At 35.5% G+C, this 12475-nt stretch overlaps 2 protein-coding genes across 10 annotated transcripts; one reads left to right on the forward strand and one right to left on the reverse strand.

The window, feature by feature from the left end:
* Positions 1–698: 698 nt before the first annotated feature.
* On the forward strand, positions 699–8075 carry Ripk5 (receptor interacting protein kinase 5). 9 transcript variants are annotated; one of them, XR_016140569.1, is made up of 6 exons: positions 1249–2329; positions 2766–2939; positions 3015–5450; positions 5708–6046; positions 6843–7044; positions 7137–8075. XR_016140569.1 is itself a non-coding variant. In XM_011640022.3 (5 exons), exons 3-5 carry the CDS (start codon positions 2816–2818, stop codon positions 6085–6087), a joined length of 2940 nt encoding a protein of 979 aa, XP_011638324.2. In that variant the 5' UTR covers positions 699–1001; positions 1071–1226; positions 2766–2815; the 3' UTR covers positions 6088–6697. The 9 variants fall into 9 exon arrangements, 8 of the variants coding, with proteins under 8 accessions (XP_011638324.2, XP_011638330.2, XP_011638306.2 ...); XM_011640022.3 differs by lacking the exons at positions 1249–2329; positions 6843–7044; positions 7137–8075 and adding exons at positions 699–1001; positions 1071–1226 and having other exon boundaries at positions 5708–6697; XM_011640028.3 differs by lacking the exons at positions 1249–2329; positions 6843–7044; positions 7137–8075 and adding exons at positions 699–1001; positions 1074–1226 and having other exon boundaries at positions 5708–6697.
* Positions 8076–8120: 45 nt separating this feature from the next.
* On the reverse strand, positions 8121–9418 carry LOC105428013 (COMM domain-containing protein 7). Its single transcript, XM_011640058.3, has 2 exons — positions 9226–9418; positions 8121–8333 (listed from the first exon to the last, which is right to left on the reverse strand). The coding sequence occupies exons 1-2, from the start codon at positions 9272–9274 to the stop codon at positions 8158–8160; spliced, it is 225 nt and encodes a 74-aa protein (XP_011638360.1). The 5' UTR covers positions 9275–9418; the 3' UTR covers positions 8121–8157.
* Positions 9419–12475: the final 3057 nt, after the last annotated feature.

Consider the following 12475-nt stretch of genomic DNA (forward strand, 5'->3'; position numbering starts at 1 on the left):
TGTATTCGAAACGACCGATAGTGCAGTGGAGATTTTCCACAAAGGTCGAGGCGATCGCTCGACAGATATATATGCAAAGTAATGAGAGCAAAGTAATCACTCCGAGCAGATTTCAATAGAATCTCTGCGGAATAAAGCATGGTTGATTTGCTACTTCGAGAGATCAGACGAATCATCGATGCATATTTTTCTCGTTTCGCTCAATGTCGCCAATCCAATTATTTCACATAAAATGTAAACGAAAATATTGAATATACTTCCTATGTAAACTTTTGCTCGTACGAAAATACAAACATGTGATTTTATGTAAAACTCCGTTAGCTAAAATAAATTGAGGAATAGATCATCGCAAGCTTGTTTGATGCAAACTCGAATATTTCATATGGGAGGATGTGTGATTTTGGTTTTAATTTCACGAAAAGGATATTTCTGACATTTTCTAATACAAACGAATTATATTTGCTAGAAATTAAATAAATCTGCTTAGATTAATCGAACTTCGGTCGAAGTCGAAATTCGATATGTTTATTTCTACCAATGTAGATAAACTTTAATCTCGGATTAACTTAATTTTTAGTTTTCTTTAGTTCTAAAGAATTGGAAAAATATGAGGAAAAATATAAGTAAAACCAAGAGATTAAAATTAATCTAATTACAATATTAATCTATATATTGTGGTGGAGATGTATATGAGGGAGATTTCCCGAGTTTGCCGCGATCGCGGATTCGCGGATGCACATTTTGCATCTCACTCGCACACCGCGATTATTGTTTATCGGCCGATTCGATGAGAGGGGCTTTAATAGAGCGGGAAGATTAACGCGGCAGGTCAGTCCCTAAAAAACGCGAAGTCTCGTACATCGCCGCGCGCGAATTATCTGCGCAAACGGGGGAGTCTTGTTTAACGTTTTTCCCCGTTCTCTGGCTCGCGTATCCCCAATCGCGACTAGTGACGTCACACGTACGTTAACGGGGCAGTGCATCGTTCCACCGAGAAGAAGGTAGGTCCATCGGCACGTCCACTGGTGCTTAGCAATTCTTAATATCTTTAAATGAATATTTATATTAAGTAGTGACGATCGCGGCGAACCACAAAATCGGATAAGAATATTTCGGTCAATCGGACGATGAAGAGGGAGAGTGGATTGAGCGGATTGTGCGTTAATAAAGTTTCACCGCCGAGACGAGGAGCCGTGCGAGCAATCATCGAAAAGATAACGCGTATCGTAAGTCTTGAATTATATTACATACATTTACATACAACGTATGTGTTTACGTCTGTACATCTGTAAAACTCAATAAACGTCTAAACCATCTCATCGCATCGAAGTGCGAACAAAGGGCGAAAAAGCGAGTCCAAGGATGATCCATCAGTTTCTCTCTACATTGGAGTCATACGAGATGCTGATTTCCAGTCTGAGATTCAGTTTCTTCTTTTTCAAAGATCCCCTCAATCAGATTCAGAAGATATTTTCCCTGGAGAAAAGGAGAACTCCTCTTATATTCAAGGCTAAAGATCTAGCTAGCTTGACAGCTGACGGCAACACGTGGCTTTCCCCTTCCTCGCTAGAGATGAAAATCTCAATTTGATAAGGCTGCACTTCACTTAACGCGTTCACACGCTCACGATCATCGTCCGTTCTTGTTTAATATTTAGTAAACAACAAAGATGAAATGATTCTGAGAGCGTCGCGCGTCACATTAAGTGAAACGCAGCCTAAAGCTGATATTCATTTAGTCGATTCTTACTTTAAGTCTTAAGATGCTAATGCGGCTGTGTGATCTGTCGATAACATCTGCATACTGTCTTATCTAGCTTCTATTCGGTCATGTGTCGAAGGAGTTCTATTTTTGGATTACGTTCCAAGCTGTTTTTTCCGAATAAAATTTTCCTCGGGAGGAACTTTTTGGAACCTAACCTTAAAACGTGTCACATGCAAAAATCCCATGGTATACGTAACGTATTTGTATGCGATATGTTTCAAGAATATCCAGATACAGCGGATGGATGGATCACGCGCGCGCGCATGTGTGAATGAAGCTTAACGTGCATTTCAATCGCGCGTAGCTTCTCGCACTTTTTCATCAGCAAAAGCGCGCGCGAAAGCGCGGTACATCCCTTTACCCCTCGAATCCCAAACCACCGCGCTTCAGTCACTTGCTGGAGTCTGGTCCCGGCAGTCATGCGCCGGCATAATCCGTCTCGATACGCGATACGCAATTTCGCGTAAGCTATCGTTCGCGAATTACCCGTGCTGGATGACCTGGTGAACCTGGCAATCTTCTCCCTCGCGCTCATATGGCTGTGACCGCGAGAAATCCTACGCTGGTGAGCTGAATGCCGACCTCGATATCGCGCGAAAAAAAAAAAAAAAAGATGTCAATGCACGACGTCCCGACCACGATGACAGCTCGTCGAGAGAAATCCCCCTCGTCAAGTAAACCCCCCGACCTGCGGTTATGATTTTTTAGTTGATTTCCCTGTTGACAATCACACGCGAGCACTATTCTCGGACGTGATTCACACTTAGCGAACATTGTTTACATCAGCTTTTCATAGCTCTATAGCTCTATAGATATATGTCCTGTTGCTGACAGTGAGTTTGAGAGATGATATAAATTTGCATTCGTCGCTATAACCTAATTTACGTCTCGAGAAATATCTAATTTACAGCATTTGGCATACTGTTGTAGTGTGTGTTTTCGAGTTTTGAATACTAAAGATGCTTTTTGTTATCTTATTAAAAGTGTAATAACATTGGTAGGGTATGACCATTTTGTGGAATGTATACATGACTAAAATAACGTGAGAAAAATGGTAAGCAATTTACCACAAGAATTCAGGAGATATCAGCGGAACAGGAATCAGTTACAGCATATACTTGAGGATACGCAGCGTACATTGGAAGTGATAAAACTTGAAAATTTCTTTCCTGGAGGTAATTATCCATGTTTGATTTTGTCTATTACATTATTAGTTGACCTTACTTATACAGATAAATATTTCTTTATAGAGAACATCATCGAGGAATTACTACCTCCATTAATCTTGGATAGAGTGACGCATATTCTTGATAATTCTCCTGCAATAGTCATTTTTGGGCAAGACAATAAAGCTAAAGCTTCATTGGTTAACAACTTGCTCTCTGCCGATATCTTGCCATTGTCCAATGATTTATGGAGATGGATCAAGATTACTTATGGTCATACCAATCATGTCAGTCTCACATTAGGTTTAGAATACGAAGTAGTCGAGACGTTACGTGCAAACGAAAAGTCATGGAGCACTCTTCCTCTCGAAGATCTGGAAAAATCAATAAACGAAGATATCAATTATCCAACAGTGCTGGAAGTGAAGTTAGAGCAAGCAATATTGAAAGAAGGTGTTCAAATATTCGTTGTTCCCAACAATGGTGTAGTGAAAATTCTCGCCAAGGGTTTATTGAAAATTTTACCCATATTCCTTTATGCTCTTGGAGAACAACCATTGACTGAGGAAAATTTGGAAGAATTGAGAGACTTAAAAGAGACTTATCCATATAATCCAATTTTATTCATCTCCTCATTAGCTAATGTTTCATTAGATGGCACAGATGCAGAATTGACTGAATCTGAGCAACACAGTCTGCAAAATCGAATAGAAATGCCAAGCGTGTCTAAGGAGTCGAAAAATGATGATAGTATTAATATTGACAAAATGAATTCACTTGGTTTAACATGGCTAGATCAGTTAAGCAGCTTAGGATTTCTAGGGATGGAAGAGTCTATGGAAGTTCATCAATTAATGTGGCTCGTCGGAGAGCAATACGTTAATAATTCGAGCGATCTAGTGGATTCATGCAAAAAAACAGATCGCATATTACATTTCACACGTGCCTGTTTACAAAGCTATCTGATTAATGCCAGCACTTATTTGAATGAAATACATACGACCAGTTTACGTAAGTTTATTTTAAGTGCATTTGACATGGCACGAAAAATACAGATTACTCCTAGAAGGATACAGTACGCTCAACAAAAGGAAAATGAACTTTATGCTAGTCTAATGAAGGTTGTTAACGAGCAGCAGATGGAATTGACTGAGTTAATACAGTGTATTATTCAGGAAATGAAAGACGATATATTAGGATCTACCGGTGATGTTTTTCAATATCAGACTGTCCCTTTCGATGATAATGAGCGAACAGAATGGACAGTTACTGTACGCGTCGCGACATCGGAAGTTCAACGATTCGTGCTTGGCCGTTTAGGTGAGAAAGTCGCAAAAGAACTCGTAAATTCGGTTAATTGTCTTCGAGAGACTTTTGTCGGAACTCTTCAACGTTGCCTAATAAGTCTCGAGAAAACTTACGAGCAAGATAGCGGTCTGCTAGCTAGTGATGCTTTAAAACAAATACTTTCTGCGGCATACAACGTAGAATTGCATAATTCATCACCGTCCTTGGTGCACTCGTTCCTGGAAAGATTGAGACAGCTTTTCAAGTCCTTACCGCTGCCATGGGCACCCACACCGACTTTGGACGCGGCTTGGAGAAGAAAGGTCACTATCGATATCTTAAATTCCTTGTCGGCAGCGAGATTGGCTAGAACAATTTCTATGCAGTTCAGAGACAAGTTGAAATCGTCGCACGATGCCTTCCAAACTGCCCTAAAATCTTTGGAAAATTATTATTCGGGAAAGTTAGAAAGAACAGAGGAACAGAGAATAGCCATACGAAAATATCACGCGCCCAAGTTAGCTAAACTCGCGTTGGAATCCACATCGATGATGGATGCTATTCGCTTTGGCATTCCTCATTACGGCAAGGAGATTGGCAGGGGACAGTACGGTGTGGTATTTGCTTGCGATGGTTGGGGAGGAGCACCAGGACCGTGCGCGGTAAAATCCGTTGTTCCACCGGACGAACGACATTGGAACGATCTCGCGATGGAGGTTTACTATACCAGATCGATACCAGATCACAAAAGGATAGTGAAGCTTCGCGGATCTGTCGTTGATCAGTCGTACGGCGGAGGATTTGGATTAGGCGCTGCAGTTCTTTTAATTACTGATCGATTAAGTCGCGATTTGTACTGCGGTATACACGCCGGTCTTTCATGGCTGGAACGTATACAAATAGCGATAGATGTGCTAGAGGGAATACGTTATCTTCACTCGCAAGGCTTGGTTCATCGTGATATTAAACTAAAGAATGTCTTACTTGATACGGAAAATAGAGCTAAGCTAACTGATCTCGGATTTTGTATTACTGAAGCTATGATGTCGGGTAGTATCGTAGGAACACCGATTCACATGGCACCAGAACTTCTGTCAGGACATTACGACAGCAGTGTCGATGTCTATGCTTTCGGCATCTTGTTTTGGTACATATGTGCTGGAAAGGTTCGATTACCCTATGCATTTGAGCAATTTCATAACAAGGAGCAATTGTGGACAAGTGTTCGAAAAGGTAATACTTTAACATAAAACAAATGAACGAATATTATAAAAATATTTGTATTATATTTCAAGAAAAAAAAATATTAAAATTTTTAACTTTTAAATTTAAGTAATGACAAAGAATGTTAATTCTAAATTACACACCATTACTAATATTTTTGTATAGTAATACTACATATTACTAATATTTTTGTTTTTAAATTATTGTTTTGTGTTTGTCTCAGTGCATTTTATTATATTAAGCATATGTATGATTTCATGTCTTAGGTCTTAGGCCCGAAAGATTGCCGCATTTTGATGAGGAATGCTGGACGTTAATGGAACAATGTTGGTCTGCAGAACCGTGCAAACGACCATTGCTCGGTGCAATTCAACCAGTGTTAGAATCTATCCAGCAAAGAGCAGAAAGGAGCAAATCCTTGCAAATCGACGCACTGAGGCTGCAAGAGAGTTCATCATCCGAACAAACAAATCCTGCGCTAGCATTAGCAGAGCCTAATAACCAAAGAGGTGCTGTATTCAGTCCGCTTCCTCCTAGACGCAAGGCTTTTAGAACTGTCAATCCTGTCGCACGACCTTTTCACAAGACCAAATTTTTTCAAACGGGTATTTACTCTAATATGTTCGTTCAAATACGAGAATTTTAAACACCAGAAGATCGAATATGTTGTACTATTATTCCGTCAAAGATAGTTTATTGATATATTTATTCCTTGGAATGCGTTTGATATACGGCTCATCATTCATTTTTCCGCTATCTTCTTAATAGTATTTTATAGCACCAGTATTAAAGTGACGAACTTTATATCCGAGTTCATTTTTTACAATATATAGCATATATTTCTTTTTTATCTTTTATTAAAATTTGATACATATAAGATACGTGTGTAGTAGAATTAATATAAAATAATTGGGCCAGAGTCATTCCAAATAGTATATCAACAATAAATATTCGACAAATTAAATTTCAAATATTTTATATAATCTCGTTATAAAAATTGTCGTAAATTTTATAGTAGATAATGTATATAAGCATTTGATAATATAAATATTTTTATTACTAGTTAACGAGATGTGTTAAATATTTTCTTTTATTTTTACATAAAAACTTATTTATTGCTGTAAAATATAGCATTGTTAAATTACTTCTAATATTCCTAATTGTGATGACTACATAATTTTGTTAAGCCGGGAAATATGGATGGTCAACCATGAATGTATTGTTGAAGAATAAATAAAGTTTTTCTTACTTTTGTATTTACTGTTGATACATACTCATTTTGTCTTTTATAAAACCTCTTGCACCTACATTTATACATATCCACAGACAACACGTACACTCATTCCACAAATAGAAACATTCGTATTTGATTATAAAAAATATATTTTATATTGCTTTCAGATTATACATTCTTCACAACCAAGCCTGCATGAAAATTTGGGTGGATATTGATAAAATATAATTGTTTCAAGGGAATATAAATTATTATATTACAATATGTACAATATGTATAATATGCACAGTTTAATCAAAGAGCGACGTAGATGTAAGAAGTCTGTATATATTTTTCTAAAGAAAAGGAAAGGAATAGCAATCTCTTAAGGTAGGAGTTATCTTATTAAGTTATCCGTTTTGATCAAATATTTATAATATATTTAATCATAATTGTTTATAGCGAACATTTTTGTCTTTCAGAAAGATATGTTTGTTGATAATTAGAAATTTTGCTGATAATTATTTATACACATATTAATATCTATAATGTGATCCATGACCGACCTTGTTCTACAACGTTTAAAAAAACACGTAAAATTCTATACCAAAACAATAATAAGATCTAATCGCAGCTAATAAAGCCTTCAATTTTTTTGTAAAAATTCTTAAACTTCTTTCACTTATTTGATTATTTATTGTTCTTATTTAATTGTTGAAAATGTATAATCTTAAAATATATACTTAATTTTCCATTAGCTCAAACTATGACTTTGAGATGGATAGAAAGAAAATATTAAAGAACAAAATTTGAATTATAACTATATTATGCATATAATTATGATATTAAAAGTAAAAAAATTAAAGTCATGTTTTGTCCTATAACATTGCTTTCTATTTTTTTGTTTCAAAGCTGTAGTTTGATCTATTAAGTATAGAACATCTTATACATGATTAAAATTAACAAAATCTATCAGTATACTTTTTAAATATATTACGCAATTTTATCGCAGTTTTATATATTGAATCTAATGATATTATGCTCTGTTTTCAAGTGACGTAAATAAAAATTAAATTGACAATATTTAAAAATAAGTCGAAATAAGAAATAGAATGAGAATAGAATTATGTTATTAACAAAAAAATTAATAAGTGTTCTGATAGAAATGAAAAATCTGAAAAATATATGTAGTTTTTTACATACTTAATATTATAATTTTCAGTTAGACCGAGCCATATGTTATAAATTTTGAATTAATGTTAAGATTATTAAGTTTGCGAAAATGTTATTTAAAGAATGTTACTAAAGTATTATTATCTTATTAGAGATAAGCGAAGTTTTTACTCTTAAGATAGTAAATATTTTTAAATAATGTAGAGAAAAAGATTACAAAGAAATATAAAAAAGATTTTTTTTTAAATAGTTGCTTGAATTGTAAATATAATACATCTTATATGGACAATATATACATATATATGAAATTCTTTTAATATGTGTATTTGCTTACAGTAACAAATCGAGATTACATTTTGCTTTTTCCAAATCGTGTAGAAATTTGTAAAACTGTGCTATTGTCATCTCAGTAAACACATTCCTGATTTTACCATCATCATCAAGACATAACTTAAGTTGTAGAAATGACTTTGCAACATTGTCAGAATCGTTACTTGCTACAGTCACTAAAAGCAGTAAAAAATAACATGGTTATTTATTGATGATTGATATCATTACGAGAATACATTACATAAATAAGAATATAATTTCGAAAAGAAACATAATTTATATAAAATTATTTAAGTTTATTATTAGTCACTATTAAAGATAATTTAATACAAAATTTAAAATGATAATATGTTAATAACTATATATGATTCTTACATTAACAGTAACTGAAAAGTAAAGTCTTTGCTTTTGCTTTAATACATCTAATAAAATCTATCTAATAAAAATCTAATAAAAATCAATATTTGTACTCTACAGAATTTAATATGAAATATGAGATGTTCTTCAGCAAGGACTACACTGTTGTACTAATTGTGTATTTGTTTTAACAAGAAAAGAAATTTCAAATTGATTAAAAGTTTTCATTGAGAACTTTTTTATTCATATTATAACGTTACTGTAAACATTGTAATTGATTATTTTTATATTTTTATAAAAATCTACATTAAAATCTAACTTCTAAAAAACAATATTTTCATTAATTTCATTTTATTTATATGTAAATAAGTGGATAATCAAATGAGAAATTATATTTCAAACGAGCATAGTTATTATATATTAAATATAAAATTTTTTGTGTGTACATTGAGTCTAATAATTGTATGTGCAAAATAATGATTATATTTGTTATTACCAGACAAGTGCAACTGCATCATTAAAAAAAAAAAAAGTATAATCGTTATCAGTTCGTTATCGAAAAAAAAATAACTGTAACGATTTCTAACTAACGCGTTGCATCCCAATTCTGGTCATTTGTGTCACTTGCTGAAAAACATCCATGAATAACCTAAAAGTATAAACATGACGACAAACGTCTAGATTCAGTTTATAACGTTTAGTTTATCTCACCTCCGAATCTCCACGATACATCGAGTATCTTGCTGACACCTCTTTCCATCTTTAGAATTTACGTTTTGCATACGTATTCACTCCTGTCTTACTCCTCTCAAAGCATGCAAATCCGAAGTCGAGGGAGTCGAAGTGGAGATCGAGAGAGATGCAAGTAATTAGCTATCAACTGCGCATGAAGAAATTTCGTTTCATGCTGCTTCACAGATGGCGGTGGGGATCAGAGGGCTGTCTCTGCCGGTACATAGAAATAGACGATTCTCAAAATAGCACATCGAGGCTAATATTTCAACCGAGGTCCATAAGACTCGGCGTTAAAGGCATGCTTGAACGATAAATCATTTTGATATGCGTGTCGGGAGAGAAATACACACAACGCAGATGCATAGCTTCACCTTGGCAAGAATATTGATGTGAATGTTATGTTTATACACGCCGGCTTGTGAATATTTTAATTGTAAAGGCTCTCGAGGATCTCAAGGCCAAATTAGAATCGATAACTCATCTAGCTCCGTCAATTTAGTTTCATTTGAATGCGGTGCTTAAAAATGTGAAAAGGAAAAAAAGAAAGAGATAATTGTTTATTGTTATAATTTTAAAAATTGTGTATGTAGAAAACATTTTATTTTTTATTTTAAAAAATTCGAAAAGACCTAATTCAAACATGTACATATTATACAAGAGAACATTCTATAGTTGAATTTTTTAGAAAAAAATTTTTATAAAAAATGGGCTTGGAAATTAAAAAAAATAATTAATGTGTTCATTATATCGCATTGGTTGTATGTATAACATAGTTCATAGTTTTTATAGTTTAATATATATATATATATATAAACACATACTTATACATATAATTTGTTATATATTATTTAGATGATTTACACAAACAAGATTCTACTCTCGCATTTGTTACAAAATGAATAAACTTATTGCGAAATATAAATAGTTTTAATAAACGAAGTACAGACTATTGCAAAATTATCATATTAACTGGTGACTCAAATGATTCTTCTATCTTTTTATTTTATACATCAATCATCACTTATTTTTAGAAAGTAATCTTCTGCCGCAGAATTATCGATTTCCTCAAGTAATTATTTGAGGGTATCGATTTTTCTGAACAGCTGTTCCAATACGTAGTCGACCTTTTAAATGACAGATCTTTGCATTTAATGAATACTAAAGCTGCATACATATGTCCTTTTAACATATAATTTAATATGTTGCATACAAACTCATGATTTAATTATATGAAGCTGTGTAATCTTTCGAAGAAAAAAAAATACTTCATTTCGGAAGTAAATACTTCATGCATCATTTCTTATTGTTGCCAGGTAAGGAAAAAAAATCAAAAGAAACCAATGGCTCTTCAGAGAAGATTATAAAAACCGCGGTGACAATTTGCAAGTAACGTCGCAATTAACGGCTTATATGTATATCGCATGGCGATAGAAACATCGCGACTTTAAGGCCACGCGATCAATCGAGCAGATAGTTCCCGACTGACTAATTCCGTCTGGAGAGCTAGTGAGTTTATATACCTGACGACGACGAGTGACGTGCGACAAAAGTTTTCGGCGACTGTCTACCGGGGAATCATGAACGCCAAGGTAGTCGGCGTGGCTCTGGGGAAAGGAGGATAACGCACATGAGAGTTTGTGGGTCATTCGCATTCGAGTCGGGTGCTACAGCACGGAGCACCGTGGAAACGTACCAATGAACTCCACGCGAATAGGTTGTCAGGAACATGAAAGAGTCGCGTGTCTCTCGAATGCGCGTAAGCCATTCGGACTGTTCCCCCGCACATGTGCGATTTGAATGAGATGTGTGTGTGTGTGTGTGTGTGTGTGTGGTGTGTGTGTGTGTGTGTTAAATAGCATCTATATAAAATAGATGAGACTCTCTTATTTGAGATATTTCTACCACTCGCTCGACGGAGCGAGGGTTGTCCTTCAGCGTCGGCGGTCACAAGAGCGGTGCTCGAGAAGAGAGAGAAATGCGAAGAAACAACGGATCGTCTCGGAATTCGTGCCAAGGGTACTAAGGGATTTCTTTTCTATTTCAGATTCATTAAATAATTCTCGGCTCAATCGCCAACCGCGTGAAGAAGTCTTCCTTGGAATTTCCCGATCTAGCTATCGTCTTCTCGCTTTTTTTCCGCGATAACGAAACATCGATAACGAATCGCGGTTCCGAGGGTCTCGTCGCAGGGCCCGTCGCGCGCGACGGGGAAAGAGAAAAAGAGCGGGTTGACCGCGGCGATCCGCGGTCGAGAGATCCACGGCCCGCGGCGCGTTCGTACGCGCGCGGCTTGCGAGTGCGAGTGCGTGGAAGAATAGTGGGGCGCAGTGATGCGCGGAGCGGCCACTCCGCAGCGCTCCCCTTTCAAGAGGAACGCATAAGACGGTGGGAGGCAGGTTGAGACCGCGGATCCGAGCCGCGATCGTGACGCGGAATCGGCTCCTCGGTGTGATGTGATCCTGTGCCTGGGGGTCCCCGAGAACTGGCCTGCTCCACGATCGACCACGGTTTCCAGACCACGTCATTGCACGCGTGGAGGAGCGCCGAGTGGACGCACGACGAGATGTCGATTGCGAGGAAAAAGGAGACTCGATATCGTATAAAAATTCGACTCGAAATTCGAAAAAGTGAAAAAAAATGATCGTCTTGTAATTTTTAAGTATAGTTGGATTTTTCTTCTCTCTTTTTAAAAGAGAGGAGGAAAATCCATTCTTCTTTCATTCTCTCTCTTTTTAAAAGGATCGCCTTTCTGGTTTGTGTTCCTGAGAATCATAGTGCATACTTCTCCACTTGTGTATGCGTTTTTGTTTGTTCGATGTAATAAATTTCCTAAGTTTGATCAATATTGCTAAGCCCAGCCAGTATGATAGTTTTATGATAGTTTTATGATAGCTTATATTTTATTTACATTTATGAATAAATGTGTTTCTGAAATTTGTTGCATGTTCTGTGGCTTATTTATTTCAATTTATTTTAGCACATAATCATCGATATTGTAAAGTCACTTAATCCGATTCTGATACAATTCTGGTTACATTGGTTACATCGTTATTTCGAATAATTCAAAGGTTAGAATTTAGCATAAATATTGCACATTGGAAAGCTTAGCAGAAATCAATAATTTCAATTAACTTTATTTATCATCAATTAAATGTAATACCAATTATCTGTTAGTAATCCGCTTAAAACACATTTTATCTTTTAAATTTGAAATATTTTCTATCTT

This window comes from Pogonomyrmex barbatus, unplaced genomic scaffold, assembly GCF_055798465.1.
Source record: "Pogonomyrmex barbatus isolate J1 unplaced genomic scaffold, ASM5579846v1 scaffold6, whole genome shotgun sequence".
In the NCBI taxonomy this organism is placed as follows: Eukaryota; Metazoa; Arthropoda; class Insecta; order Hymenoptera; family Formicidae; genus Pogonomyrmex; species Pogonomyrmex barbatus.

Bases quoted from the DNA above. Each gene is read 5' to 3' on its own strand.
- Ripk5 (XM_011640004.3), top strand. From the start codon at position 2,816: ATGGTAAGCAATTTACCACAAGAATTCAGGAGATATCAGCGGAACAGG. The intron at 2,940-3,014 runs GTAATTATCCAT...ATTTCTTTATAG, and splicing joins TGAAAATTTCTTTCCTGGAG to AGAACATCATCGAGGAATTA. The intron at 5,451-5,707 runs GTAATACTTTAA...TTCATGTCTTAG, and splicing joins GTGGACAAGTGTTCGAAAAG to GTCTTAGGCCCGAAAGATTG.
- LOC105428013 (XM_011640058.3), bottom strand. From the start codon at position 9,274: ATGGAAAGAGGTGTCAGCAAGATACTCGATGTATCGTGGAGATTCGGA. The intron at 8,334-9,225 runs GTGAGATAAACT...TACTGCTTTTAG, and splicing joins TGTATCGTGGAGATTCGGAG to TGACTGTAGCAAGTAACGAT.